Genomic DNA, 24,766 nt, shown 5'->3' on the forward strand with positions numbered 1-24,766 from the left:
CTGACTCAACCCACTGAGCCACTCAGCTGCACCCCCTCCCTCAGATTTTAAGAGCTAGACAGGAAGGAGCAGGGGAACCCTAAGCAAAGGCACAAGACACAAAGGACAGAATGACTAGATTGGGGGAATGGCAGTTAGACCAGTACCAAGAATTTGTGAAGGGAAATCACATTAGAGAAGTTTGGAAATGGATGCAAGTGCCAGTTCATGGAGAGCCCCACACGCCAGGCTGAGGATTTTGTATTTCATCTTAGAGAAAATGGGCAGCCATGGATTTCTGCGTGAGGCAGTGGCATGGCCAGATCTGGCTTTTTGGAAATATCAGTCTGGCAACTGGGTGGAGGGTGGCTCAGAAAGACCAGAGCAAAAGTAGGGAGACTAATTAGTAGGCTATAGCAGTAGTCCAGGGAAGAGGTGATGAGGGCACACTGAGGCAGTGTTGACTTTGATCCACAGCAGGATAGTAACCTTCCCACTATGCTGTGTGTGGGCTGGACTGCAATCCCTTTGAGCTCAGTTTCTGTTTATCAAAGAATGGTTGAGGGAAAACAGAACAAACCTTGGTGTTCTTTGGTGTTTCTAGCGTCCCCTTTGGGGGCTCCATTTCCCCCTTGCTGAGGAATGACTGTCTGCTCACAACCTGAAGCAATTAAAAGGAACACTGGTAAAGTTGAGAGAGAATTCTCAGAGTCGGCTGCCTGTTTACCTCGAGAACATTTTATTTGGCAATCAAGGAAAAGAGAAGAGATGTATATGGAGCAGTGAGGAAGAAAGCAATTTTACTGTATTTTTACAGCCCAAAGAGGTGTATGCAGTAATGCAGGACAAGTGTCCCATTTTTGAAAAAGCATATTTTGTCTTTGAAAGATGTTTTTTCCCCAGGACTCTGGTAGTTAGACATAATTGCTGTATCCTTGGGTAGAGCAGGCACTCAGAAAGCCCAGCGGAAGGGTTCACAGTTGGCAGAGATATGGTTTGATGAGTGTGGCAGCGAAGCTTTTTCTAGAATCATCTTCTGTTCTCCCACACAGTGACTCATCGGCTGGTCTGAGAGACATCCACATCTGTAGAATTAAAAGTTAGTTCAGTGTACCTTTAATGGAGTTGTAGGAACTCACACTCAAAGTTTTGCTGGGCTCAATCAGTCTTTCCCTGGGACAGGGTTAGGGTTATTTTCTATACAGTGAGATTATTCAATTGTGGTAGAGTGGAGAGAGGGCTGGATTGGCCTCACAAGATAGAACTCAGAATCTCCAAGGTCATCCAGTCCATTCCAACCCATAGCTGGACAAGAATCTTCTTTGTGTAATGGGAGACCAACCAGTCAATGAGTGCTCATGGGAACATGTGTGTTTGGTGAACCTGCTCCTAGAAGTAAGTAATGGCATGGAAAGAATTCTGGCTCTGGAGTCAGGAAGACCTGAGTTCAAATCCACCCTCAGACACTTCCTAGCTGAGTGACCCTGGACAAGTCACTTCACCTCTGCCCATCTCCTCAACTGTAAAATGGTAATCATAAAAGCACCAACTCCCAGGATTACTGTAAGGATCCAATGAGCTGAACATTTACAAAAGTGCTTAGCATGGTGCTTGGCACATAGTAGGTGTTTAATAAATGCTTGTTTTTTGTCTGGCTTCCTGTCAGAGCTGCTATCTATATCCTGATAGGGTGGGCAGCCTTGGCCAACTCTCACTAGGGCTTTGTCGTTCATGCATTCCTGGCCTGCTACTGCTTCTGTCTTTGCTGTGTCTATCCTTCCCAATGTTTATGTGAACTGATATTGGAGATGGCTGTAATCTAGTGAGCTTTGAAAGGCTCTGAGAACGAGTTACTGGAGGTCTAACAAATTGAGCCCACCCCAGCTGATTCTGGTGCACCAATGCAATGTCTAGAATCTGTCAGCTGGGTCCAGGGTAGCCTAGGTATCATCTCTAGCAAGTAAGGTTGTGCCACATTTGGAAGTGACCTTGGTGGGATGGATTTAACTGCTTTAAGTTTGAACCTCTTCTCCCTAGGAACCAAGGTGGTCTAGGGGAGATGGTGCCCACAGGCAGTGATGAGCAAATGTTCTGTAATTCTCTTCTCAATATATCTTCTTGATAAATATCCCTGCAAAACACTAATGATGCTAATTGGCTACATGATCCTGGCGCAATCAATACTATAAGGGAGGTAGTAACTGCAAGTGGTGACTTATGTTCGGGAGAATACACCAGAATGGTTGTGCAAGCTGATAACTTTAGATACCCCAACCCTTCAGGAATAACCCTAGAACCTTGGGGGAGAATGGGTGAATGAGGGACACAAGTTGCCAATATAAGTGGGAGTTGAGATAAAAGATTCCCCAAGTCTATACGAAGTCTACACTTACTTACAACATACTCACATATACATACCTTGGGCTTCAACTTCCTTTAGCCCTTTTTCTTCTCTTTTCCAATACGATTGCTTTTTTTCTGGCAGAGAAAATAGAAACAAAATAAAAGTTAAATGGGTCTGCATTCTCTCTGTTGTCTATCATGATTTTCTATCTATCCTAGGAAATTGTTCTGTCTTATCTTTGATCATTGTTCTTTTCCCCAAACCTTGCTTTTGTTGCCTTTATCTTCCCCCACTATCTTCTCGTCATTCTGAGCTTTAGTGCCCCTGACATTATTGTTACAGGACCAGGCCATGCTTTTCTATTGATCCTCTGCTGGCCGCCCCTGCTCTCATTACATGTCTTTAAAATCCAAGTTGGTTGATGAATTCCCTAGGCACTGGTCTCTTAGACAGCTTCCACGTCCCCCGCCCCATCTAAATCGTTTCTCTTTGTAATTTCAGGATTTTATTCTTGAGAGTTTCTCGTCTCTCCTGGGCTACCTTCCCCTGCAGAATTTTAATTCATGGGATCCTACCTATTCTCTCTCGGAACCTTTTGAAATCTGATCTCAAAAGCTAGGGAACCTGTCAGACCATATCAGGCTTTCTTCTTCTGCCTTTCAACAAATGGAATTACCACTTCCTCCAAGGTTTTCATCACTCATCAAAAACTAGTTTCTCCTCTTACTTGTTTTCCTTTTCTACCACTCTCTCCTCCTCATTAGCATCACCTCTTCAAAGTCCAACTCTTTGTCCATGCTATAAAAGTTGGGGACTGTCAGCAGGGATGATGTACAGTGTATGTGTGTGTGTGTGGAGGGGGCTCATGTGCTCTAAGTCTGCTACCATAGCTACAAAAACATGACAGGTTCACTGAAACACAAAAAACTTGCAGTAGTCTGCAGAATATTAAACAGAAAAGAATAATAGTAGGAGGATGGCTTGGCTCAGGTCTGTCTCTATCTAAATTCCACCAAAAAGGATCAGGAGAACAAAACAGAGTTGGAGAGAGTGAGAGCAAGGAGAAGGGACTTTGAAGAAGTCCAGAGTGTCAAGAGTACAATCCAGAGAGGAATGGAGACATGGTTGGTTTGGGCACTTTCCTTAAAATGGAGGCTTGGGGAGGAATGGGCCATAGTTGTGGAGCTAACTTGTGGAGGCAGGGCATAGTGAGGAATGAATGAGAGGGCCACAGATAGAGTAAAAGAGCAGGGTGAAGGGGCACGTGAGCTGGATCCTAAAGAAATTCTAAGAGGTGGAGGTGAGAAGGAAAAGCATTCCAGGCAGGAGAGACAGCCAGGACCATGGCACTGAGCCAATAGGTAGAAAGAGGCAAGTGGAGCTGAACCATATAGTACATGAAAGGGAATGATGGATAAGAAAATTGGAAAGACAGAAAATGGCCAGGCTATGAGACCTTTAAATATAAAAGAGAAGAATTAGAGAAGAAGTATTTGATTCTAGAGGTGATAGGGAGACATCGGAGTTCACTGACTTTAGCAGGTCAGGAGAGACTCGGGAAAATTATTTTGGCCACTGAGTGGAGGACGGGTTGCAATGAGGAGGGATTTGAAGTAGTTGAGGATGAGGAAAAGACTATGTTCTTGACAGGACAGTAAAGTTGTGAAAAGGGGTAGGTTCAGAAGAAATAATGAATTCTCTTTTGAACCCGATGCTTTGAAATGTCCAATAGGCAATTGGTGAAGCAGGACTGGAGGTCAGAAGAGAGGCAAGGGCCGAATATGCAGATTTGGGAATTATCTGTAGAGATGATCACTGAATTCACAAGAGCTAATGAAATCACCAAGTGGAAAGAGTATGGAAGGAAAAGAGAAGGCTAGGACTTAGTGTGGAAAACATGGATGAAGATCCATCAAAAGTAAAAAAAAGACAGTCAGACTCGTAGGAGGAGAACCTAAAGACTAGTGTCACAATAACAGAAAGGAAGAAGTAGCCAGAAGAAGGCAATCAATGATGTCAGATGTTGCAGAGGTCAAGAACGATGAGGACTGAGAAAAGGCTATTAGAACTGGCAATTAGAAATCACTGATTGGTAACTTTGGAGAGAGCAGTTTCACTTGAGCCAAATTGCAAAGGGTTGAGGAGTGAGTGGGAGGAGAGGAGAGGAGAGGAAGAGAAGGTATGGGAGGGGAGAAGCAGAGAGGTTAGTGGAAGCATCTAGTATACATGACTTTTTAAGGTGTTTAGCTGAGAGTTGTAGGATGACAGCAGGTAAGCATGGCAGAATCTTTTTAAAGGTGAGGGAGACAATAAAATCATGGGTGAAAAAGGATGTTCATTACCACCAAGATTATTTAATATTGTGCCAGAAATGCTAGCTTTAGCAATAAGAAAAGGAAAAAAAAACTGAAGGAATTAGAGTAGGCAACAAGGAAATTAAACTATCACTCTTTGTAGATGATTTGATGGTATGCCTAGAGAATCATAGAGAATTAGCTACAAACTAGCTGAAATAATTAATAACTTTACTAGATTTGCAGGGTACAAAACAAACCCACATCAATCATCAATATTTCTATTTATTGCCAACAAAGCCCAGCAGCAATAAATAGAAAGAGAAATTCCATTTAAAATCACCCTAGACAATATAAAAATACTTGGGAATCTAGTTGCTAAGACAAACCCAGGAACTATATGAACACAACTACAAAACACTTCTTACACAAATAAAGTCAGATGGGAACAACTGGAAAACTATTAATTGCTCATAAGCAGGCAGAGTTAATATAATAAATGACAATTCTACATAAATCAACTTATTTATTCAGTGCCACACCAATGAAAATACCAAATAATTATTTTGTAGAACTAGAAAATAACAAAATTCATCTGGAAGAACAAAAGATCAAGAATATCAAGGGAACTAATGAAAAAAATGTGAAGGAAGGTGGCCTAGCAATACTAGATCTCAACCTGTACTATAAAGCAGCAATTATCAAAACAGTCTGGTATTGGCTAAGAAATAGAATGGCAGATCCACAAAGTAAATTAGATACACAATATAAAGGAGTAAATGACCGTAGCAATCTAGAGGTTGATAAAACCAAGGACCCCAGATTTGAGGATAAGAACTCACCATTTAACAAAAACTACTGGGAAAACTAGAACAGAATGGCAGAAACTAGGTATAGACCAGTATCTCATTCACACTATACCAAGATAAGGTCAAAATGGATATAAATTTAGAGATAAAGAGTGATACTATAAGTAAATTAGGGGAACATAGAATAGTTTACCTGTCAGACCTATGGAGAAGGGAAGAATTTATGACCAAAGAGATAGAGAACATTATAAGATATATTAAATTAAAAAGCTTTTGTACAAACAAAACCAATATAACCAAGATTAGAAGGGAAACTGGGAAAAATGTGTAGCAAATTTCTCTGATAAAGGTCTCATTTCTCAAATTTATCAAGAACTAAGTCACATTTATAAGAATACAAGCCAATCCCCAATTGACAAATGGTCAAAAGATATGAACAAGCAATTTTTAGATGAAGAAATCAAAGCAGATGAAGCTGAAGAAGTCAATAATCATACAAAAAATTATCTAAATCACTCTTAAAGAAATGCAAATTAAAACAACTCTGAGGTACCACCTCATTATACCTATCAGATTGGCCAATATGACAGCAAAGAAAAATGACAAATGTTGGAGGGGATGTGGCAAAATTGAGACACTAATGCACTGCTGGTGGAGTTGTGAGCTGATCCAACCATTTTGGGGGGGATGTGTGTGCAATTTGTAACTATGCCCAAATGGGCTATAAAACTGTGCTTACCCTTTGATCCGTTAATACCACTATGATCTGTATCCCAAAGAGATGATAGAAAAGGGGAAAGGACTTACTTGTAAAAAAATATTTATAGCAGCTTTTTGTATTTGCAAAGAATTGGAAATTGAGGGGATGTCCATCAGTTGGGGAATGGCTGAACAAATTGTGGTATATGACGATGATGGAATACTATTGCGCTGTAAGAAATGATAAGCAGGATAAATTCACAAAAAGATAGAAAGATCTATATGAACTGATGCAGAGTGAAATAAGCAGAACCAGGAGAACATTGTACACAGAATCAACAATATGTATGATGATCAACTGTGAAAGACTTAGCTACTCTCAGCAATACAATGACCGGAGATAATTCTGAAGGACTTATGACAAAGAATGCTATGCACCCCCAGAGAAAGAACTATTGGAGTCAGATGTAGATCAAAACATACCATCTTTTACATTAGTTTATTGATGGTTTTATTTTAAGGTTTTGGTTTTATATGAGTATTCTCTTACAACAATGACTCATATGGAAGTATGTTTTGCATGATATTACTTGTATAATACAAATCAAATTGCTTACCATCTCACAGAGTGGGGAGGGAAGAAAGGGAGGGAGACAACTTGGATCTTACAATTTCATAAAATATATGGCAAAAATTGTCATTACATGTAACTGGGGAAATAAAATGTTTTTGAATAAAAAAAAGGATGGAGAGGATGGCCTGGTTTTAGGAAACAGAGAAGCCATCGATAGTTAGGGAAAGACTGAAGATTAGTTAGAGAAATGGGGATGATATTAGGAGCAATCTGCTAGAGAAATGAGAGGGGATGTGACTGAGGGAACATGTAGGAGAGTTGGCCTTGCCAAGTGAACAGAACCTTCAGAGACTGAATGAAGGAAGTTTTAAAGGGAACATTCATCAAAGGATCTCACTTTTTCAGTGTGAGGCAGAGTCTTCAGCCAAAAGGGTGGGAGGATAGGGTAGGTAGCCCTAGATATTTGACAAGAGATCTGGAATAGTGGCTAGGATGAGGTTGATACAAAATCAATTAGAGATAAGTAATAAGACTGCCTTGCTACGGTCAGTAGCACTGAACATGAATATAAATATACCAACAGAAAATCCCTTTTGACTTTTTAAGTTCTTCATAACGTGGCCCCTTCCTATCTTTCTGGCCGCCTTAGAATTTACCCCCTTCCACAAGTTCTATGACCCAGTGACACTGATCTCCAACTTCCTTGAATATGATACTCCATAGCTCTTATCTCCATGCCTTTGCACTAGTTTCTTCCTATGCTCGGAATGTTCTTCCCCCTTATTTCTGCCTCTAAATTTACCTGGCATCCTTCAAGACTCATTTCAAATGCCTGCAGGCCTTTCATAGTCCCCCCAATTACTGGTGCCTTCCCCTTTCATGTCCCAGTTTACCTCAAATAAACCCCTAAGAAACCAGCACCGACACTGAGAATCAAGTGCTCTTTTTATGAAAGAGCTCAGTTGCCAAACTAAATTCATCAGAAAAATGAAAAAGAAATTAGCAAGATTTTTGAGTGAAGGCACAAAGTAGTTTTACTACAAACAATCCATAATTATTAGTCTAAGTTTGGTGGTGTGCAATATCCAAACAGAAGATGGATGGATCCTTATAGATTAGGAGTCTGTGAACTTTAAAAATTGTTTTATAACAGTATTTAAATACTGTTTAAATACATTTGGTTTCCTTATAATTTTTGTATTTTATTTTCTGCACTTAAAATTGGGATTCTGAGAAGGGGAACATAGGCTTCAGCAGACTACCAAAAAGGTCTAGGACACAAAAAAGATTAGGCACCCCCTGATCTACTCTGTATATATCTCATCTAAATAACTCCATACCTTCTTTCTTAAATGTTGCCTCCCTCATTAGAATGTACCCTTCTTGAAGGCAGAGATATTTTCCTCCACTTTCTTTGTATTCCAAGAACTTAGCACAGTGCCTAGAACATAAGCGGGTGCTTCTGACTTAATAAATGTTGAAGCCAAGTGACTAGAAGGAAGATGGTGCCTTTGACAGAAATAGGGAAATCAGGAAAATGGTTTGGTTAAGAGCTGGGGAAAGATCAACTAGATGGCTCAGTGTGTAGAGCTCAGGGTCTGCAGTCAGTTAACTTAGACCTGAGTTCAAATCCAGCCACAGACATCTTTTTAGACACTCACTTGATGTGTAACTCCAGTTAAATCATATAACCCATTTTTTGCCTTAATCCATTGGAGAAAGAAATGGCAAACCACTCCAGTATTTCTGCCAAGAAAACTCCATATAGAGTCACAAAGTTAGACACAACTGAACAACAAGGGGACGAGGAGTGGTGAAGGCAATGAGTTATATTTTGCATATGTTAAAATTTAAGTGTCTGTGGGACATTAATGTGGAGATATCCAGCAGACAGCTGATAATGTGGCATTCACAAAAGAGATGAGTGGTGGCCATGTAAATTTAGGTGTCATCTTCATGGAGAAGAGAATCCCAAGAGAGCTGATGAGATCATGAAGATAGGGTGAAGAAAAGAGGAAGAGTCCAGGGCAGAGTTTTATCCAACCATTTCCCAATTAGCAAGGACACACTTTGTTTTCAGTTTTTTGCTACCACAAAAAAGTTATCAATGTATTCTTATCTACCCTTGTTAGGTACACTCCATCCCTAACCAGGAGACTTTTATTCCTGTAAAGTGCTTTATGTCCTGAAATCCATATCCCATTCTCAGATGTACTTATTTTATCCAGCTGTTTACTTCCTAGATCTACCTCTTTTTTAAGTGCCACCCCCAACTACAGTCATGAAAACACTGCCCGTGTCCCTGAGGTCTTCAGTTTCTCACTTCATAATCTTATTTATCTTCTCTTGTCGACTTCCTTCTTCTGTTCAAAGTCCTCCTTTAGTTTCAATCCTTTTCCTTCTGGTCCTCCTTTTCCTCAACTCAGGTCCTTCTGCTTGATTCCTTCTCCTTAAGCTCTACCATGTCTCTTTCAGCTTAAGTCCTCCATCTTCCCCTGCTTCAGTTTCTCAAGTCCTTCCCAAATTCAATCTCTAGTCTTTTTCCTAATCCCCCAAACTCTCCAGATCCCCTTCATAATTCCTTCCCTTTCTTCAGCTCAACTCCTTCCCCTGCTCTTTCTTTCACACAGTCTCTCTCCCACCAAAGCCAGGACTAAAATGAGCTAGCTTTGAGTCAAGACTTACTAGCTCTCCCATGACTGAGCTCAGAGTTCCTGCTAAAGGAGATTGCATGCATGACGTAATGCATGGAGTGTTCTAAACTTTCCTTGTTAACTACTTTTTCAATTAAGCATGAAAAATAAGGTATCCCTTAAACAGAGGGCTCAGCTCAGATGAGGGAAGGCTTCTTTGGTTAAGTGGCACGGGAGCTGGACTTTGAAAATTACAGGTAATAACTAGGAACACAGTAATACAAGCAAAGCAACATTCCAACCTCTGACCTGTGTAGTGGCCAGTCTTGATGTGGAACTTCTTCTCATCACCCATAGCTCTTTATTGTCCTTTCCCCCTCAAATCCAACCAGGTACAAAATCTCCCAACATCTATCCCCTTCACTACACACAGAAGCATCAGCCTATCTCAGGCACTCATCAGCTCTCACCTGGACTGCAAGAGTAGCATCTTAATGAGTCCTTCCCCTCCTCATTAATCTCTAATGGCTCCCTATTACCTCCAGGGTCAAATACAAAGTCTTTTGGCATTTAAAGCCCTTCACAACCTGGCTATGACCTACTTTTCCAGCCTTATTTTACAATGGCACAGCAGAGTGGCTATCCAGCTGGCTTCTAAGCCAGGAAATCCTAGGTTTAACTTCCACCTCTGAAATATACTTGCTCTGTGACCTTTTTTTTAATTACTTAATTAATATATTAAGTCAGGAGTTTATTACCTCAAGAAGTAACACAGGCTGCCACTGAAGACAGGAAAAATAGGTGAGTTGTATTTGTCAGATCCAATAAAAGTTATTAGGAAAAACAAGAAGTTCTGAGGTCTCATCCTAGACCTTTGGGAGATGGATGCCAAAATTCATGACTGCCATCCCCTTCCAGGGATCTTCAGAAAACTGCTTCTCCCATTCTCTTCTGCAGGCTTTGGAAGAGTTAGGGAGTTAGACCCCATGATGTACCATACCCAACTGGGTATAGCACCAAGGCTTTTGAATCAAGGCCATCTTCCTGACCTCTATAGTTTCAGTAAATTATCCTACTCCTCCTGGCACGAAGGGAGCATTTTTGTTGCTCCAAACAGTAAACAGAGTATTTTTTAAAAAGTAAAGACACTGGCAGCCAGAATAAAGTGATTCTGAGCTGTGCATCTGTGCCCTCCAATAATCAAGGGACAAGGAAGTTGGAGGCACTCTCCAGGATGATAAGGAAGCTTTTGTGAACAGGCACTCCACCTTTCTAAGCTGACTCCTCCTGCTCAGAAGATTCTCTCAAAGTCATAAAACAACAACCAAAAAGAAAAAAAAAACCCTTGTGGGAACTTTTTTAAAAATCTCAAAGCAAAACCAACCACAATAAGGTGTGCTTGGAGTCTGAGCTGAACTTCTAAGCACACCAAGAACAGATTTGTCCAATAGCAACTTCGGTAAGATGTTAGCAACTTCGGTAAGATGGCCCTGGGGAGGGCCAGGGTCCTTGGCGATGTTTGTTGGGCCTACCATGGTCCATCAAAATGGTGGTTCTGCAACTGTTCCCCTACCCAGTGTCAAGTTTCTTTTTTCAGGACTGATCCTGAGTCCAGGCTTTTGATCCACAACTTCCCCTTAGTGCAAGATGACTGGATCCCATTTTTGGAACAAGGGAGCAATTAATTCTTGTTCTGAAGGCAGAGGGTAGCCTGGTGGATAATTCCAAGTCCTTATGTAGTACTTATACAGTCCACTGTTTAATTCAAGTTTTTGTATACTCCAGCCAATTTAAGCAGCAGGGAAAAAATATACACTTAAAATGAATAGGCTGGAAAAAATAAAAAAACTTTTTTTTTCATAAAAAAAAGTCCTCATGACTATCCCACTTATAATAAGGAAAAGTGGGATAGGAAAAAACCTTTTTTAACGCATCTCTCTCCTTTTATATGTACAGTTTTTTTTTGTTGTTGTTGTTTGGCAATCCTGCCATAAAAAAAAACACCATGAAGGAAAAAAAAAGAATTAACAAAAAGATGGTTCGAAGCCCGTCCTCAGAGAGAAGTAGGGAATGGGCAGAAAAACTTGACCCGCATGCTTCCCTGCACTCCCTAGGGCCGGCGAACCGGATCAGGCCTTCAGTAGAAGCAGACGGTGTGGAGAAAAGTTCGGTTACTTTTCTCCTCAAACTCCTGCAACAGCTCATCTATCTCGTTCTCCATGTCTTCAGTGTGCTGTATGCACTGGCAAAGCTCACAAATGAGAAAGGCGCCTAGAGTGGCTTCTTCGTGGTTGTCTTGGATGTCCACGTTAATCACATGCACCGGCTGGCAGGTCTCTTGCTCTCTGGAATTGAGGTCTTCCACCACCTGGTCATAGACTCTCTCTTCGCAGGTAAGGATGAGGTCGAAGAGATCTTTGCAGTTCTGGAACCTTTCAGGCCTCGGCTTGATTCTTCTATTGCGGTCCAGCATGTGCAGGATGCCGTTCTGTGTATAGAGCTCTTTGTCCTTTCGAAGAAGATCATTGTACATCTGGTCATAGGTGGTTTTGAAATCGTACACATTGGGCTTGTCGGGTGCTGGGCCCGGGAGCTTCACGTGAGTGCCAGTTCCAAAGGACCTCACGTTGAACCCTCGTTTGCTGAGGATGTTGTGTGCCTCCATGCTCCGGTTCTGGTTACTCGAGCACACCACGGCCACCCGCAGCGACGACTGCATGATGGCGGAGACGACCGCGGGGGTGGATGGGCGGGGGGCGACTACAAGAAACAGGGGGCGACCGGCCGCGGTGAGGGGCTCACGTGTCTCTCCCACTCCTGGCACCGGCGGACGTCGCGGCAGCTGCAGCCTCTGGACAGCGCGAGCTAAATGGCGGCAGCACCTGCGACCAGCCTGACCCAAGCGGCACGGCGACGTAGAGGACGTCAGGGGCAGGACGGCGACGGCGCTTACGTCACGCACGGAGGCGCGCGGCACTCCCGTGACCTTTCCCAAGTAACAACCTGTCAGCTCTGTAAGCGAATCTCGGAGAGGGGCAGTTCGAGTAGGAGTCGGGGAGGAGGTGCCAAGCTGGGGAGGGGGCGTTCCCTTACTGGAGGGCATGGGAGGGAAAGCCCAGGTGCACTTCCGATCCCCTTTCCGCACTCCCCCTTGTCCTCCTTAAAAACTCATTTCCAGGAGCATCTTCTTGCTGCCTTTCCTGATCCCTTACCTCCCCGCGCAGTTAGTTTAAGCAAATAAAGTCATCTGTCGTACCTGTACATAACTGAACCAAAACTGATCTCAAAGTTAATAAAATGGGCAAAATAAAGGGCTGGAGTGGACCGGGCATTTCGATTGCGCCTGGCACCTTCCCTGATGGAGCGCCCTCCGATTGCTTCATTCTGGTCTTTAAGACCACAGTTTGCAGAGCCCTTCTTCATTAGGAGAGGGACTCATCCGAATCTAGGCTCATCTTAAATCCCTTCAATCAATCTAGAGAATGACAGGTCTGGTCCAAAAAACAAAGCCCCCAAAGGGCTGAGGGACATTGGGAACAGCTAGCATTCATAGAGCACCTGCCGTGTGCCAGGCACTCTTTGTCATTATTAGGTCACTTTATCCTCACAGCAACCTTAGGAGGTAGGTGCTGCTATTATCCCCATTTTACAACTGAGAAAGCTGAGGCAGTCAATGATTTGCCCAGGTTCACACAGCTAGTAAGTGTGTGAGGCTGCATTTGAACCCGGGTCTTCCTGACTGAGCCCAGCACTCTCTCCACTGTGTCACCCGTGTGTGTGTTTTTAAATCATAATACAATTTAGTTTGAAAGGGAAAAACCCAAGCAATGTCTCAGTTTTTGGGGCAGAGTTCAGGGCAGCCCAAATGTATGTTTAAGTCCCACCCCCCCCCTTCTGATCTCTTATGTTTTCCGTTTCATAGCATATTTGGTTTGTCAGGGTCACTTAGTAGAATAAAGATCGACTCAAATCTTGCCTTCTTCTCTTTCAATGTGCAAGAAATTGAATTTTTCCCACTTCTAACAACAATTCCCCCCTCCAATTTTGGTAAGACTTTCCCCCCAACATTAAGCCTGCCAATGTGATACCAAAACAACCATCTGATTGGCATTTAAGTAAGATTTTTTTTTTTAAAGTATTTGTTATTGGGAAAACCAAATAAAATATTGTGCTAAATTGGTTGCATTGAGCCTAAATCTGATTATTTGAAGAAAAAAGTCGAATTCAAGTAAAAGTAAAATAAAATTTATTGACATAAAAAATAAAGCGATTTTCCTAAAGCATATTTTATCTCCACTGCTTACCTTCACTCAATAAACTTCAGTGACTCCCTAGCACCCCTAGAATCAAATTCTGTATAAACTTCTCTCTGACTCTAGCTATAGAGGCTCAGTCCAGGTGATATCTCCTCCTCTGCCCACTCTGCCTTTCCCAGATCCTTCCCATTTGAAAGTGTTCTCTCTCCTCAAATTGTCTAGAGCTCTGGTCAAGATTTCTCTTATGCTCTTCCTTATATTAGATTTATCAGCACACTTGTCATTCCCTACCACCCTCTTCCCCTTGTGAAACAGAAGTTCTTCCTAATCTAGCCCCTTTCTACCTTTACAATGTCACCACATTCATTATTCCCCTCCCAATATGCTATAGTCTAGACATACTGACCCATCTGATACTCCTTACACATGATGCTTCGTTGCATAATTCTATGCCTTTGTGCCAGCTGTTGTCTCTTTCTGGAATGCTTTCCCTCTCTAACTCCCTTTAAAGCTCAGCCCCAAACTCACCTTCTTCAGGAGGCCTTTCCCAGTTCCCCCATCTGCTACTGTCTTGCCCTCAAATGTCACCTCCCACCTCCTCTGTATATAACTTGCAGGTACGGATTTGTGTATACATTGGCATCCCATTAAAATGTGAGCTTCAAGCCAGAGGCAGTGATTTTGCCTTTTGCTGTATCCCTAGTACTAAAATGCTTGTTGATGGATTGCAGTGATGATCATCTCTCTCCAGTTTTTTTTGTTTACCTTCATATTTGTTGTGGGGTTCCCCCCCTTAACTCTTGGGTTACTTGTCTCCTGAAAAGATCAACATCAACCTCATTTGTGTATCATTTGGGGACATTGATTCGCATCCATCCAGCTCCCCAACCCAACACACTTTCTTCGACCCTTCATACCCCTCACAGAAGGGAACTGTAGATGCTTGTGCATGTGTGTTTGTGTATTGGAAAGAACACCAAACTTGGGAGTAAGAAGACCTGAGAATCAGGCTCAGATCCAATGTCTACATGACCCTAGGCAAGTCATTTTTCATCTCTGAGACTCTGTGTTTTTCTCTGTAAAATGGGTATACTTTTTTAATTAAAATTTTCATTATTAACTTTTTGATTTTAATAACGAATTTCCACATAAGTTTTCCAAAGTTATAGAATCCATTTTGTCTCCCTCCCTTTCCCCCCTCACCTTCCAGGAGCTGAAAAGCAATTCAATCTGGGTTATACATGTGCTATCACACAAAACCCATTTCCATATTATTCATTTTTATAAGTGAATAATCTTACAGATCCAAAACCCCAAATCATATACCCAAAGAAACAAGTGCTAAGTCATCTGCTTCCATCTACATTACGACTCCCATAGCCTTCTCTGGAGTTGGCGAGCATTCTTTGTCATGGTCCCTCAGAATTGTTCTGGATCATCGTATTGCTGATAGCAGCAAAGTTGATCACACCTGATCATTCCATAATATCACAGTTCCTGTGTACAATGTTCTCCGGTTCTGCTTATTTCACTCTGCATCTCTCCAGTTCATTGTGAAATCCTCCTGTTCATCATTCCTTGTAGCACAAAAATATTCCATCACCATCATATACATTTTGTTCAGCCTAAAATAGGGCTACTAATGCTTGTGACATCAACCTCATTGGTGTGATATAAGGAAAATGCTTGCTAAATCTCTGACAATACATGGGAGTTATTCTTATTCTTCATCAAAAATAAAGCCAAAAGAAACAATCTTCTTGCCTGCACCCATTCTGCTTGCTATTAAAAAAGGTATTTTCCTAAGGTTTGTGACTCTAGGATTGGGGGGACCTTGTATATCCTAGTCTTCCCCCTCATTTGACAGAGGCAGAGAGTGAAATCTAGAGAGATCAAGGGTCTTGTCCAAGGTCCTGCCGGTTAAGTGGCAGGATTGATATTTGAAACCCCATATTCTCATTCTAAGTCTAGTGTTCTTTCTGCCTCACTAAGCTGATTGCCTGAATGTAAGTTTATCTAGTCATCATCATGATCATCATTATCATCTAGCATTTTATTCTCATAACAACCCTATGAAGTATTATTATCCCCATTTTACAGATAGAGAAACCGAGGCAGGTAGAGGTTCAGTGGACCAGGGTCAAATGGCTAGCAAATATCTGAGGCAGGATTTGAACTCGGGCTTTCCTGACTCCAAGTTGTTGTTTTCCCATGCTTCTTATGATCTCTCATTGTTCATAGGAGGTTTGTCAACTCTATTTGACCTGCCCTGCAAGCAGGAATGTCCAGGAGTACTCGCTTTCAAGAGCCCTATGTCAAATTTTCATTATCTCAGGAATCTGCAAGCGCTACAAATCAGGGCTTGATTTAGGGTTTGTTAATTATTTAGAATGGAAAAATAATGGAGAAAGTATTAATAATCAGATTAAATTTAACAACTTAAACACCCTGCCTCAGTCCCTCCCAACACTTCCCTTGGTGCTTTTGTAGGAGGCATCTCCCAAGCCTGGAATACACTTCCTCCTCATCGTGGTCTCCCATCATTCTTCAAGGCCCCCCAGGTACCCATGTCTCATTGGAACCTTTCCTTCCTCCTCCAGCTCTTTCTGCTCTCCCCCTCTGCCAAACTGTCCTCTATTTGCTTTTGTGCTTTACACATTCTTGTTGACCTGAATTGAATTTTACCAACTTAAACAGTGTTTTTCATGATCAAAAATAATAGCAGCTCACATTTCTGTCCAGTCTTTCAAGCTTACCTAGCATTTCCTTACAACTAGTTCTAGTGGTAGGCAATGTTTGAGTAGTCCTAGTTGATTTTTTTCTGATTTGTCTTGGACACTTTTGATTTCTTAAATTTAATTTTATCCCCCAATTACATTAAAATAGTTTTCAACATTTTAAAGAGAATTTTGAGTCGAGAATTCTCTCCATTCCTCCCTCCCCTCCCTCTGCTAAAATGGTCAGCAATCTAATATAGATTCTATATGTGCAACCATTTAAAACATTTCTCCACATTACTCCTTTTGTGGAAGGAAAGTTGAACAAAAAAAGTAAGCAAGAAAGTGAAAAAACTCTGTTTTGATCTGGATTCAGACTCCATCAGTTCTTTCTCTGGAAGCAGATGGCATTTTTTATCATGAATCCTTTGGGATTGTTTTGGATCACTGTATCGCCGAGAAGAGCTAAATTATTCACAGTTGTTCATCATGCAGTATTCCTGTCACTGTGTACAATGTTGTCCTGCTTCAAACAGCCCCATTTTACAGATGAGGAAACAAGTGAAGTGACTTGCCTAAAGTCACATAGTTAGTTGGCCTGAGACCCAGTTCTGCCTCTAAGCTTTATGCCCTTTCCAGGATCCGCCATGCTGCCTTCTCATGATATTTCCAACTAGGCTCTATGAATTTTCTTGTCATTTGAGGGAAGAAATGTGCTTTACTAATGAGCAGGAGGGACCATGAGCAAAACCCTCAAATGTTCTTTAAAATACTGTTTTCATTCCTGGCAGGATGTCACGTTGCATATTCAGTCGTTCCAGCTAGAGGAAAGCAATCACATAAAAGAGATGAAATCCAAGGCATTTTCACAGTTGAAGTGAAGGGGAGAAGGTAACAGCCAGGCAGTACGCACACATGTGTGGCTTTGTTCATGAAAAACCAGGCTTGTTCCTGTGCCTCTTTCTAGATTTGGGATAGGACTCTTCTTAGCTGCCCATTAAACATTTTAACTTTGACTAATTCTGAGTACAGTGTGCTCTCCATTAAAAAAAAACCCTACTATGTTGGAAACAATGGATGATGGGGCATTGGGAGGGAATGGGATATGGCATCAAAGGACCTAGGTTTGAACCCTAGCTCTGTCACTTACTACTTGTGTGACCTCAGGCAAGTTACACAGCCTCTCTGGGTCACAGTTTCCTCATCTATTAGATGAAGAAGTTGGATCAGATTGCCTTTAATGTCCCTTCGAGTTCTAAATCTATAACCCGATCATCCTGTGATCTGTCTACCCTGACAGTGGCTGCTAGGGTTTCTAAAGCAGCATAGCATGGCAAATGGATCATTCACTTTGGGGTCAGAAAGATCTGGGTTCAAATCCATATTTTTGTGGCTCTGTGACCCTGAGCAAGTCATCCAACCTCTATGTGCCTAGGGCTTGATTACTAGCTACTGTGTGACCTCGGCCCAGCCACTTAAACTTCTATGGACCTCAGTTTCCTCAACTGTAATTGAGTAAGTTGGCCTGAATGGTCCCTGAGGTCCTCACCTGTTCTAGATCTAGGATCTTGAAATCTACTGACTCTTTGATGGGCTAGGAGTTCTAGAAGTTCCCATCAACTTTCTGAGTGGTTCACTGAGCAGGGTTTCTCAAAAGGCAAGGTGTCCATGTGATCATCCATATTTCCTTTGCATGTTCCTTTGCCCTCTATAAAATTCCCCTCATTTAGAAACTGGGAAGAAGAGAGAGCCAGAGTCTTCATTTGTTATTAACATCTTGGTACTTACCATAACTTGATCACTAAGTTCCCAGACCCGTTGGCCTTGGAAGATTGGTCTGGAAAAACCCTGTGATCCTGCCAAGACTCTGCCTTCTGGCCTCCAGGACTTCCTTCAAGACTCAGCTGAGATCCTACCTTCTGTTAGAGGCTGTTCCCAACCCCTTCCTTCAGCATGGCCACCCCTCTGAGATGGCCTTCGGCCTACACTGAATCTATCTTGTGGGTTGTCTCCTGCCATGAGGATGTGCTCCTTGAGGGCAGAGGCTGTTTTTTGCAATTTGGCACAGTTCTTCACACACTTAGTGTCCAATAAATGCTTGTTGACTGACTATCATTGACAAACACAAGCGTGTCCAGTAGAGGCTCAGTCCAGGTACTATCTCCCTCTCTGCCCACTCTGCCCTTCCCAGATCCTTCCCATTTGAAGGTGTTCTCTCTCCCCAAACTGTCTAAACAAGGCACAGGATCTCTCTTTTGCCCTTCCTTGCATTAGACTTATCAGCACACTTGTCATTCCCTACCACCCTTTCCCCCCTTGTGAAATAGAATGTAAGGTCTCCTTGAGGAAAGTAACATCATCATTTTTTATCTCTCCCTCCCTGGCGCCCCAAACAGATGATGTTTAATAACCAGGAAGATAAAGGGATTCAAAACCACATCTTGTTATAAGGACCCAGGGATGTTTAGCCTGAAGAAGAAGAGACTTAAGGGGGACATGATCACTGTCTTCAGATATCTAAAGGGCTGCCATGTGGAAAAGGGATTAGACATATTATTCTGTATAAGCTTCTGAGTGCAATACTAGGACAAATGGGCAGAAGTTATAAGGAAGTAGATTTGAGTTCAATAAAAGGAAGCACTTGCTAACAATTAGAAGCATCCATCAATGGAATGGGCCACCTAGCACAGGCAATGGAGTTGGCACTTGTTGAGAATGTTCAAAGGGGATTGATGCATCTACTTGTCAGAGGTGAGGTGAAACAAGATCATCTCTAAGGATCAACCTCTGATTCGATGAGACCTCCTCTGCCATTACTAATTGTGTGACTACACTTAGTCACGCTGAGCATCTGGCAACTCGAAGGCTTATCTACTAAGTTAGAGATAGGTTGCAGTTTGCATCAGTGGAGCGAGTTTCCACAGCAGTGAGATCACAGATCTTGGATGTACTTGACTTATTCAAGTGCCCAACTTGCTAGAAGAAAACAGAAAGACCAGGTCCATTTGTCCCCAAGGGAACAGGAACCATGGCTGGCCAAACATAGTGCTGGAGTAGAAGTCGTGTGATGTGAAAGATGCCACATGGCCTCGTCTGCCTGGATAGGTCTCTTTCTCTCCCCCCCACACTCTAGCCCCAAATTCCCACCATTAAAATGGCCACCTTGAATTGAAGTTCTGGGCCTCCAGAAGGCCTCATTCAAATGTGTGCATGGTATGTGTCATCAGCCCCATGGCACTCACTAAAACCTTAGCATGGATACATTTCTCAGATTAGAATCTAATCTCGCCTCACCCCTGACAAGTACATGAAGCTTGCATGCCCAGCCTGTGGCTTTTCTTATCCAGATTAAACATTCCGAGTCTCTTTAACTGATTCATATGGGTTCAAGGGTCTTCATGACCTTCTGCTATAGCACGAAGCCTTTATTTCTGCTGACTACAAATTCGAGACTATAATAGTATGTTATGACAGACAGAGAGCTCCAGCAGACGTCTGGATAATTGAAGTCTCATTACTACCATATTGGGGCTCTGTGTTAAGTTTGTGATGTTTCTTGAACCCATCTTCTTTCTTTTTCTGACCAAGAATATTGATGACAAAATTGATATTTTTCCCTCTCTGCCAATCTCCCGAATGTTCTCTATTGCTCCCCCCTCTCCCCATTGCCTAAGCTCCCCCACACAAGTAGACCGTTTACTAAAAAGCTTTTACCTTTTCTTGGCACCAATTCTAAGTCAGAAGAGCGGCAAGGTTTAGTGACTTGCCCAAAGGTCACATGACTAGGAAGTGTCCAAGTCTAGATTTGAACTCAATTCCTCTTGACTTCAGACCTGTTGTTCCATCTGCTGTGCTACCTAGATGCCCTTCTTCTTTTCTGTTAAAATCTTTTTTTTTTACCAATGACATGTAATAAATTTTCCACATAATTGTTCCCAAGTTATATGAGTGAACTTGTCTCCCTCCCTCCCTTCCCCCTCCTGGTGCTGGCAGGCAATTGGATCTGGGTTATACCTGGAGTATCATGTGAAACATATTTCCATATTATTCATTTTTGTAAGTGAATTATAAAACCAAAACCTCAAAACATAAACCCAAATAAACAAGTGAAAAATCCTATGCTTTCATCTACATCTGATTCCAGTAGTTCTTTCTCTGGAGGTAGCTAGCATTTTTTTGTCACAAGTCCCCCAGAATTAAGGGCAACTGGGTGGCTCAGTGGATGGAGAGTCAGGCCCAGAGACAGGAGGTCCTGGGTTCAAATATGGCCTCAGATACTTCCTAGCTGTGTGACCCTGGGCAAGTCACTTGACCCCCATTTGCCTACGCCCTTACCACTCTTCTGCCTTAGAACCAATTAGTTGTATTGATTCCAAGATGGAAGGTGAGGGTTTAAAAAGAAGTCCCTCAGAATTGTACTGGATCATTATATTGCTGATAGTAGCTATGTGGAGTGGAACTGGGGGGTTTGTACCCCCAGAAATCACCCTAATAAGCAGACAGGAGACTTGATAAGATGCTGGCAGAGAAAAGCTGCCTTATTTGGAGAAAACAGCAGCCAGCAGGGTTAGGGGGAGAAGGGAAGGAAAAAGGATTTTGCCCACACAAGCAGTTTGCTTGGGGCAAAATTGTCCTCTCTTCTTCTAGGTACACTCACAGACTCTTATAATAATCCTGGCACAAGATTCTCCTCCTCTCCTCTGCCCAAACCCATAGAAGGGGGAGCTGTGACATTTCAACTCTTAAGCATGCGATTTTTAATATTATGTATCCATAACGCCCCCCCCCCCGTGATCAAGAAAAAACCTGTGACTATCATGGGATTCCCCACTTAGGACAAAAAAGAAACTTTTGAAACTGTCTGTTCTTTCCTATCTTGTCCCTCTTCCTAGAGAAGACAAGTTTCCCAGGCTAGAGACAAACTCCTCTCAAGGTTTTTGAAAATAAGTTAGGAAAACTAAACATTTTATGTGGTGGGAGGCAACTCTACTCCAAGGAATAGAAATACTAAAGAGCCTTGAAAATGGGGTTACAACAATCCAAATACTACTCTGAGAATTACACACTGAATCTCATCCCACACAGTAGCTAAATCTTTCCCAGTTCATCATCCCACAATATTACTGTTTCTGTGTACAGTGATCTCCTGGTTCTGCTTATTTTGTTCTGTATCAGTTCATGTAGATCTTTCCAGCTTTTTCTGAAATTATCCTCTTCATCCTTCCTTATATCACAATAGTATTCCATCACCATCATATACCACAATTTGTTCAGCCATTCCCCAGTTGATGGACATCCCCTCAATTTCCAATTCTTTGCTACCACAAAAAGAGCTGCAATAATGTTTTTGTAAAAATGGGGCCTTTTCCCTTTTAAAAAAATCTCTTTGGGATATAGACCTAGTAGTGGTATTACTGAATCAAAGGGTATGCACTGTTTTATAGCCCTTTGGGTGTAATTCCAAATTGCCCTCCAGAATGGTTGGATTAGTTCACAACTCCACCAGCAATGCATTAGTGCCCCAATCTTGCCACATCACCTCCAACATTTAGCATTTTCCTTTTTTGTCATATTAGCCAATCTGATAGGTATGAGATGGTACCTCAGAGTCGTTTCCATTTGCATATCTCTAATTAAGAGGGATTTAGAACATTTTTTTCATATGATTGATAACTTTGATTACTTTGTCTGAAAACTGCTTATTCAGATCCTTTGACCATTTGTCAATTGGGGAATGACTTGCATTCTTATAAATTTGACTTAGTTCTGTATAGACTTGAGAAATGAGACCTTTATCAGAGAAATTTGTCATAATAATTTTTCCTAGTTTGTTGTTTTGCTTCTAATTTTGGTTACATTGGTTTTATTTGTACAAAAACTTTTAAATTTAATGTAATCAAAATTATTCATTCTACTTCTTGTAATGCTCTCTATCTCTTGTTTTGTCATAAATTCTTCCCTTCTCTATAGATCTGATAGGTAAACTATTCTATGTTCTCCTCATTTACTTATAATATCACCCTGTTGTTTAAATCATATACCCATTTTGACCTTATCTTGGTATAGGGCGTGAGATATTGATCTATACCTAATTTTTGCCATACTGTTTCCCAAGAATATGCCTTCTTAATACACAATGCTGTCCCATTCTCCTGTGCCTTCTTTTTCTTTTCAAATAAGCCATATTCCTGTCATGAGTTTCATCCTATTTGAGGCGGCTTGTTTCCTTACATTAAGATGTCTAGGTTCTCTTACTATTTGCTCAAGCTTTGGACCCCTACGTACAGACATGAATGGGCTTTTCAATTTGGGTCAATTTGACCTACTCGGCAATACAGCCTACTTGGTGCTCCCCTTATATGCTATTCTATAGCCTGCCTTTGTATTTTTGCAGTCTCTTCCCCTTGCTTGGAATTTACTCTCTCCTTTTTACTCTTATTAAGCTTCTTAGAATTCAGAAGATCCTGAAGGGCCACCTTCCACGGGAACATTCTCTTCACTCCTAATAGTACTTGGTATTTAGTTTTCTGAAAAAATATTGTTGTGCCCAATAACACAAGTTGCTTGAGGGCAGGAACGTTTTCATTCTATCTGACACTTATGACCATATCTGGCACATAGAAGGTGCTTAAAGAAATCTAGTTGATACTCTTTTTGTGGTGGCAAAAATTGGAAAATGAGGGGCTGCCCCTCGATTGGGGAATGGCTGAACAAACTGTGGTATATGTTGGTGATGGAATACTACTGTGGTAAAAGGAATGATGACCGGGATGATTTCAGAAAGAGCTGGAGAGTGAATTTTTCTTCAGTGTAAACAATATATGTCTTCTTTCACAATATGACAAACATGGAAATATGTATAGTATGATAATATATGTACAACCTATATCATATTCTCTGCCTTCTTGGAGAAAGGATAAGGGTAGGAAGGAGAGAGAGAACATGAATTGCAAAATATCAGACAACAAATACTGGAAATTGTTGTTGAAATGTAATCTGGAAAAAAGAATACTTTAGTATAATTTAAAAAAAAGAAGAAAAGAGATGGAAAGACCTATGCAGACTGACACAGAATGAAATAAGCAGAATCAGGAGATCATCATACATAGTACCAGCAATATTGTGGAATGATCAAATGTGATAGACTCAGTTACTCTCAGCAATACAATGATCCAGGATGATTCTGAGGGATGATGACAAAGAACACTAGCCACCTCCAGTCAGACTGCAGACGAAAACATACGATTTTTCAATTGTTTCTCTGGGTTTATGTTTTGTTTTATAAGATTACTCACTTACATAAATGAATAATATGGGAATATGTTTTACATGATAATGCATGTATAACCCAGATCAAATCACTTGCCAGCACTGGGAGGGAGAGAGATAAGTTCATGCATACAATTTAAGAAAACTTGTGTGGAAATTTGTTGTTATATGTAACTGGTAAAAAATGTGTGTGTGTGTGTGTGTGTGTGTGTATACACACTTATATACAAAAAAGAAAAAAAAGAAATGCTAGCTGATTGATCAATAGTCTAATTTTTTCATTTTATGAAATGGGTAAACCGAGGCCCAAAATCACTCATCCAAATCTGAGTGGCTTAGACTGCAGGAGGCCAAGCTTTCTTAATTTACCTTCAAATATATGTGAAACTAGAACTGACGATATTCTGATGACACTGCAGAGGTTTAGCACAGAAGTATATCTAAGTCTACTAATTGAATTATGTCTAAACAGGCAGGAAACTCTAAACGTGTGATAGTGAACCTATGGTAAGTGTGCCAAAGGTAGCACATAGAGACCTCTCTGTGGTGGCTTGTACACCATCACCCACCAGTTTGTTATTAGAAAGGCAGAGGGACTTGGGCACAGCTGCTTCCCTTCCCCCTCTCCACCATACCTCCCTGCCCCTCTGCCCAGAAGCCCAATGGAAGTGCTTACTCCCCCACTTGTACAGAGCACTCAGACTACTCCCCTCCTTTTCTCCCTCCCCTGTCTGGGGAAAGGTTGGGGGACATGGCACTCAGTCTCTAAAAGGTTTGCCATCACTGCTCTAAACTAACTTGCATTACATAAAAGGATTCATGGAAAGAGGATGTTAATAAGAAGTAGACCCTGGAAACTACAAAGATGGAGCTCTTCCTTCAATACTTAGTTGGGAGGGAGACTAATACCTTTCTCCTTGGAAATCCTATTTCACAAGGTCAATGTCATGTTGCTTAGATGCCAGAGAAATGAATCGCTTCCTAGGAGGTTAGGTGACTGACCCAGGATGGGGGAAGTTAGAGGCAAAGCTGAAATGAACACCCCCAAATTTGCTGGATTTCTCCTCTTTCTATTCTTGCTACCTAACCCAAACCCCAAAATGTGATCAGGCCAACCAGAATTACTGCAAACTTCATTCTGGCTCAAAGACTCTATTATCCTAGAAAAATCAATGAAGCTTCAGACAACTGG

General features: G+C 41.6%; 1 protein-coding gene across 1 annotated transcript; it reads right to left on the reverse strand.

Moving 5' to 3' along the window:
- Positions 1-695: 695 nt before the first annotated feature.
- Positions 696-12,332, reverse strand: LOC100009836 (RNA polymerase II subunit A C-terminal domain phosphatase SSU72-like). The gene is made up of 3 exons (XM_056809802.1): positions 10,091-12,332; positions 2,398-2,457; positions 696-1,064 (listed from the first exon to the last, which is right to left on the reverse strand). The coding sequence occupies exon 1, from the start codon at positions 12,049-12,051 to the stop codon at positions 11,470-11,472; it is 582 nt and encodes a 193-aa protein (XP_056665780.1). The 5' UTR covers positions 12,052-12,332; the 3' UTR covers positions 696-1,064; positions 2,398-2,457; positions 10,091-11,469.
- Between the last annotated feature and the right edge of the window lie 12,434 nt (positions 12,333-24,766).

Source organism: Monodelphis domestica, chromosome X (assembly GCF_027887165.1).
Source record: "Monodelphis domestica isolate mMonDom1 chromosome X, mMonDom1.pri, whole genome shotgun sequence".
Lineage (NCBI taxonomy): Eukaryota > Metazoa > Chordata > Mammalia > Didelphimorphia > Didelphidae > Monodelphis > Monodelphis domestica.

What these genes read in the sequence shown, in the direction of transcription:
- LOC100009836 (XM_056809802.1), bottom strand. Translation starts at nt 12,051, where the DNA reads ATGCAGTCGTCGCTGCGGGTGGCCGTGGTGTGCTCGAGTAACCAGAAC.